The 6,479-nt window shown below is 64.5% G+C and overlaps 1 protein-coding gene across 1 annotated transcript; it reads right to left on the bottom strand.

Moving 5' to 3' along the window:
- Positions 1-3,300: 3,300 nt before the first annotated feature.
- EMIHUDRAFT_442220 (putative zinc transporter) lies at positions 3,301-6,479 on the bottom strand. Its single transcript, XM_005783839.1, has 10 exons — positions 6,194-6,479; positions 6,023-6,094; positions 5,882-5,916; positions 5,466-5,616; positions 5,151-5,266; positions 4,805-4,976; positions 4,400-4,473; positions 4,248-4,328; positions 3,817-4,106; positions 3,301-3,751 (listed from the first exon to the last, which is right to left on the bottom strand). The coding sequence occupies exons 1-10, from the start codon at positions 6,432-6,434 to the stop codon at positions 3,391-3,393; spliced, it is 1,593 nt and encodes a 530-aa protein (XP_005783896.1). The 5' UTR covers positions 6,435-6,479; the 3' UTR covers positions 3,301-3,390.

The raw sequence follows: 6,479 nt of genomic DNA, 5'->3' as shown, positions 1-6,479 counted from the left end.
ACTGCAAAGGCCCCGATATTCAGTGCACGGACAGTCGGCCGCCATCGTGTCCGAAGGCTTGCCCTTCCTCGTGGATCGGCGACACCTATTGCGACCTAGCTTGCAACACGGCTGCATGCCTCTTCGACGGGAATGACTGCCCTTCCCTCGTATACTCTTCCACGTGCTCCGGGTGCATCGACCGTGGGAAGGTGTGGTGCCCAGGGGCGGCGCTTTGCGCCTGGCAACCCTATACCCCGACAGAGCCAGGGGACAGGGACCTCTGCCCCGAGTCCGCATGGGTCGACAGCTGTGACAGCAAGTACTATTCCATCTCGGACCCGCTGTACGAGCCGAACCAGTGGGTGTTTGACCTGATCAATGTGGAGCCGGTCTGGGCCTCGGGCATCACCGGCGCGGGCGTCACCATCAACGTCGTTGACCTTGGACCGGACCACACGCACCCGGATTTTGCGAGCAAGTATGACGCGGCGGCGTCTTGCCCACGCTCCGACTACCTGGGACCGTGGGACAACGGGCCAGGCAACCAAGCATCGAATGCCGACCATGGGACAACGTGCGCATCAATCGCGCTCGCCTCGGCAAACTAGGTTTACAGTCAAGGTTAGCAATGACGGCCATTCGTGGTCAGACAAGGGGCAGTTTGACGGCAACGTCGACAACGATACCCCAAAGCAAGCGCTGTTCGCGGAGGGGACGAGTGCGCGTTACGTGAGGATTTACATCACGGCATTTAACATGCACCCTTCCATGCGGTCCGACGTTCTGATTGGCGCGCCCTCGCCCTCGCCACCGCCGCCCTCCCCCTCTCCACCACCGCCCTTACCCTCGCCACCGCCGCCCTTCCCCTCGCCCCCGCCGCCCTCGCCCTCGCCACCGCCGCCGCTGCAATGTGGAGTTACGGCTGGCCCGAGCGACTTCTCTTTCGATGGAACGGCTACTGACATAGATGAAATCTCCATCAAGGCATCGGAACCTGTCAGCTACGTCGCCCTTTCCTGCTCTCGCAACTGCGATGATATGTTCGATGGAGTTTTTGGTGTGTGGGGCACTGACGGCGCGACGTATCGCGCTGAGACCGGCAAGCCTGGAGGCATGGAGGTGAACTTTGGTGTCGGCACAGCCATCAAGCGCATCAAAATCCATTGCATCCACAGTGGACAGTCGTACGCCACTGGCACCTGCTTCGACGGCTATGATATTCAGCACCTGAAGATACAGTATCATGATGGTTCTCGTTGGGTCACCAGTTACAGCATCGACTCTCTCCAGTCTGGCATTGTCTCACTCACGTTGGCGGACTTGAAGTACGCCAAGAATTGGCGATTCCTCTTTGATGGCTGTACAACCCACCAAAGACCGCATCCAGGGGACTGTACGACTCACCTCTCCGAGATCGAGATCGTTGAAGCTTGTACGGCGCTGCCATTGCTGCCGTCACCCACGCCCCCACCACCCTCGCCCTTGCCCCCACCGCCGTCGCCGTCGCCCCCACCGCCGTCGCCGTCGCCCCCACCGCCGTCGCCCTCGCCCCCACCGCCGTCGCCCTCGCCCCCACCGCCCTTGCCGTCGCCCCCACCGCCGTCGCCGTCGCACCCACCGCCGTCGCCCCCGTCCCCACCGCAGTCGGCCTAGCACCCACCGCCACACTGTCCGTCGCCCCCACCGCCGTCGCCGTCGCCCCCACCGCCGTAGCCCTCACGCGCACCACCCTCCTCCTAGCCGCCGCCACCGCCCTCGCCGCCGCCGCCGTCCACCTCGCCGCCAGGATCCTGCCAATTTCTCGACGGGGCTCCCTGCGATGAAAACTGGTACAACGGGGATTCTGGCTGCAGTAGCTACACTCACGAGCAGTGTACTTCGAATGCCTTTGGCGATTGCTGCGAGTGGGTAACGCCGTCAACCCCGCCGCCGTCGCCGCCCCCGTCGCCTCCCTCACTGCTGCCGCCTGCGCCACACCAGCCACCACCGCCGTCGCCTTCGCCCCCACCGCCTTCGCCGTCGACACCAACGCCCACCCCCTCGCCTCCGGGATCTCCAAACGGTGGCAGCATCCTAAACTCTGGCGAAGACCTAGTCGGCATCGAGGACGGATCGGCCAACTCGTCGACGTTGGTCCTTCCAATCATTGCAGGGGTTGCTGTTCTTTTGGGCAGCATCGCCACTTTCCTCGGATATCGCCTCTACAAGAAGCGGCCAGCAGCTGCCAGCGTTGACGTTGCCAAGGGCCTGGAAGTCAATGTCGACGGCGCCGATGATGAGGAGCCTGCTCGTGCAGCATGAGAGCGATGCCGAACGTTCATCACGTCACACCGCGCACTGTGGCGCGCGCACCCCCCCCCAACACACACACACACACACACACACACACACACACACACACACACACACACACACACACACACACACACACACACACACACACACACACACACACACACACACACACACCACCACCACCACCACCACATGCATGCATTCAGCATGGGGGGTGGGGAGATGTGGGGCTCGTCCTCTTTGCGGGCTGACTGACCTGACTGAGGTCAGTGACGATCACGTCCGGGGGCAGTGATCGCGCGAGCCACGGCTTAGCACCGACGCCAGGCTCTTAGCTCTACGTGTGTGTGGGGGGGGGGGAGGGCGGCGTAAGTCAAAAGAAAAGCCTCAGTCGAGAGAGGCTAGTAGCCCCTTCGAGTGCGGGCTCCGTGCCCGTCTTGTCCTGGCATATTAGAGAGGAAGGGGAGCGAGTGATGAGTAATCGTGCCGTGGCCACGAAGAATAAAAAATAAGCGCCGGTGGCACTCTCGGGGACGCTGGCTCGCTGGGGACTGCGGCTTCCTAAGTCAACTTTTTGAGAGGATCATTTTGGCTTAGCTATAACTTTCTAAAAATATCTCGGTCATATCTCGACTGTATCTCGGTGTGTTGAAGCACGAGATTTGTCATATCCTGAACTCGGGTGTTATTTATAGCTCACTGCTCAGCCAAAATGATCCTCTCAAAAAGTTGACTTAGGGCCGCAGGTCCTAGCGCCTTATTGTTTTATTCTTTGTTTTATTGAAACCGGCGACGAGGGGCGGTGGGGTCACGCCGTGTCCGGGCGAAGATACACCGAAGATACACTCGAAGAACACTCGAGGAAGATACACCCGTATAATGAAGATACGCGCCGAAGATACACGCCGAAGGAGATACACCGAGTGTATCTTTCGGACTTTCGCAAATCATAGCCAAAATGTTTTTGTACTCTTTAGGGAATCCACTCTCTAGGCGTTTTGGGCCTAAGGACCACTCCCACTGGCACTGCGAGACAGGATCAAGATACCATAGCTTCAGATCGTGAAGAAGTGCAGGCTCCGGCGTCCGGGTACAGCAACGTCAACGAAAACCTCATGTGGCCGCCTCGCCGCCGGGGCCGGAGGGGCCGGAGAAGGCCGCCGTGGCGAACTTCTCGATGATGAGGCTGCTCGCCATGACGGCGGCCCCGGCGAAGAAGGCGGCCACGACGCGGCTGCGCGGCACGCCTCGCTCCGCGTACGCGGAGGGGAGGAGCTCCGACAGGCAGACGTAGGTCATCATGCCTGCCGTCAGGCCGAACATGCCGCCAAAGGCGCCGGTGGACGAGTGCTCGTTTGCGACCAGCGAGGCGAGCAGCGCGCCGAATGGCTCCGACATGCCGGACAAGCTGCCGAGCGCGACGGCGCGGGCGCGGGAGCCGGTCGCGTGGTAGACGGGCATCGCGACGGCGAGCCTAGTACCATACCCCCGATGGTATCGAACCCAGTGCAGTCCCGTGGGTGGTGTGGTGTCACGCGCCCCTCCGGGATGTTGTGCACGGCGATGGCGGCGGCGAGGGGCAACCCCGAGGAGACGGAGTGGAAGGAGGCGACGTAGGTTGCCTGCGCACACAAGGGGCGGGGGTGCGCGGTGGGGAGGGCGGCTGCGGCGGTGGAGGCGGCGAGGGCGGGGGTGAGGGCGGGTCTTAAGGGCGGGGGTGAGGGCGTGGGGGCGGCGTCGGGGGCTGCGATGGTGGGAGGAGGGGCGTGCGAGAGGGTTGCCATGCCCTCCGGGATGTTGTGCAGCGCGATGGCGGCGGAGATGACCACCTACCGCACCTCCAGAGTACCGAATCCAGTGTGGGTTCCCTCCCGTGGGTGGTGCGGTAGGAGGCGCCCCACCGCCATCGCGAGCAGCCTGTTCATAGGAAGTGGCTAGGAAGTGGCTAGGAAGTGTCTAGGAAGTGTCACCGCCATCGCGAGCAGCCGCTTCCGCTCGGCGCGCGACGCATCCCCGGCGAGCCGTCGGCCGACCGCCTCGATGGCCGCCGCCTACCGCACCACCCACGAGACTGAACCCACACTGGGTTCGGTACTCTGGAGGTAGGGTAGATCGCGGCCGCCTCCTCGTCGTGGTCGTCCGGCGGGTGGAGCGGGCGGAGCCGGCCCCCCACCAACTCCTCGTCGCCGTGCTCCCCTGCAGGCAAGGGAGATATGGGGGAGATATGGGGGAGATAAGGGGGAGATATGGGGAGATATGGGGGAGATATGGGGGAGATATGGGGAGATGTGGGGAGGACGCGGCCCCGCGGGTGAGGCAAGGCGCTGCCGCCGACCAGCCTCCCTCCCGCCCCCGCGCTGGCAGCCATGCAATGTGTGCTTTGGGCGCAGGCGATGGAGTGCGCGCTGTGAGGGCAGCTAGCCATGCGCTATATGGGCTTTTGAGGGCAGCCACGAGACGACATGTGTGTGCTCTCGGGGCGGCGGCATGATAGGTGTGCTATGGGAATGCGAGGGAGAAGCGCTGCCGTTGTCTCCGAGCCCGTCTCCGGCGGCGGCGGCGGCGCCGAGGGCGCGGTGGACGCAGTTGTCGATGAGTGCCATCAGCGCGGCGCCCGCGAAGAAGGAGAGGGTGGCGAGGGCGGCGGCGGAGGCCTCGGAGCGCGATTTGGCAAAGTACTCGCTCGAGACGGCAATCACCTGCAGAGAGAGGGGGGGGTGCGAGGGCGGCTCGGAAGAGGCAGCACACCTCCCCATCCCTCTCGACGAGGGGGACGTAGATCCTCACCCCGGGATCAAAGGAATAGGCACTGAGGAGGCACTGAGTACGAGAATAGGCACTGAGTACGAGTGAGTGGCATCGCCGCAGCTCGCCTCGACGAGGGAGACGTAGATCATCACCCCGGCGGAGAAGGAGAGCGTGCAGGCCAGCAGCGAGCGGTTGAGCGAGGGGGTGAGGCAGACGAGGCAGGCGCCGATCCCGGTGGACATACCTGCGAAGGGTGGGTTCGGGTACCGTGGGGGGTAGGGGAGGGTGGGTCTGGGTAACCGTGGGGGAGGGGAGGGTGGGTTCGGGTACCGTGTGGGTAGGGGAAGGTGGGTTCGGGTACCGTGGGGGAGGGGAGGATGCATGCCGCTCTCTCTCCACCCCCTCGGCTGCCCCTCTCTCCACCCTCTCGGCTGGATGCGTGCCGGCGCCGAGCGAGACTGCAAAAGCGCGCGCAAAGTGCGACGTCATGCCGCTGCCCGCGAGGCAGAGCACGCCGGCCGCCGAGAGCAGGCAGCAGCAGCAGCCCGCGGCGGCGGCGGCGGCGGGCGGCTGCGACAGCGAGTCTCGCGCCTAATCTCGGGTAATCTCGGGTAATCTCGGCGGGCGGCTGCGACAGCGAGTCTCGCGCCTGCGTGTGTGTGTGTGTCCAGAGCACCGCGTGAGTACGAGGGGCTGCGAACACAGTGAAACAGCGGAACACAGCTGAAGACGTGTCCGCTCGAGCGCTAGTTTTGGAAGACATGAACACGTCTTCCGCTTCTAGGCTCCGTGCTGCCAGATACGGGGAGATACAGGGGGGGATATGGGGAGATCTTCCGCTTCTAGGCTCTCGCGCCTCAAAGGCCCGCACTCCGGGCGGGGGCGCCGCGCCTAAGGTAGGGGAAGGGAAGGTAGAGGGGGGGGGCAGCCCTCGCGACTCCACGTTCAGAAGGCAGGAGCCCCACGGCATCAAAAGTGCAAGGCGCGGTGCGCGCGCCTCCGACCGGCAGCAGCGGCTCGTGAGGGGAGAGCGACGTTGGAAGGGTGAGTCGCTCCGGACGCCGAGGACCTGCGGGCGAGGGCGGCGGGCGTCGCTGCGCTGCGCGCTCGGCGGGGCGGCGCACTCTGCGCAGTGTGGTGGTGGTGGTGGAGGAGTCGTGTCTCACGCCGTTGAAGCCGCGCCCACGCTCGCGGCGCGCGGAAGTGTAGTGGCGTGCCGGCCGCCCCGCCGGGGCTCTCCCCAGATGCTGCGCGGCCAAGATCAGGGCTCCACAGCCCGACCGCAGCCACGGGTCCGAGGACCGTGGCCGCGAATAAGTCGTTGACAGTTCTCGGGCGAGGGCGGCACTCGATGTGCGGCGGTGCGCCGAGGCCGCGGCGCATGAGTGGCGCCGCGGCACGGATGGCATCGCCGGGAGAGGGGGGTATCAGGTGCGTGGCGTGTTGTGTTGCAG

Source organism: Emiliania huxleyi (genome assembly GCF_000372725.1).
Source record: "Emiliania huxleyi CCMP1516 chromosome Unknown EMIHUscaffold_176, whole genome shotgun sequence".
Lineage (NCBI taxonomy): Eukaryota > Haptophyta > Isochrysidales > Noelaerhabdaceae > Emiliania > Emiliania huxleyi.
The sequence above is the reverse complement of the archived record's forward strand: the minus strand, read 5'-3'. Positions and strand labels throughout refer to the sequence as shown.

Excerpts from the sequence above, each read along its gene's own strand:
- EMIHUDRAFT_442220 (XM_005783839.1), bottom strand. The coding sequence starts at position 6,434 with ATGCCATCCGTGCCGCGGCGCCACTCATGCGCCGCGGCCTCGGCGCAC. Across the intron at positions 5,267-5,465 it reads AGTCTCGCTCGGCGCCGGCA|TGTCCACCGGGATCGGCGCC; the intron begins CGCATCCAGCCG and ends CCTTCGCAGGTA. Across the intron at positions 4,329-4,399 it reads CGGACGACCACGACGAGGAG|GCGGCGGCCATCGAGGCGGT; the intron begins GCGGCCGCGATC and ends GTGGTGCGGTAG.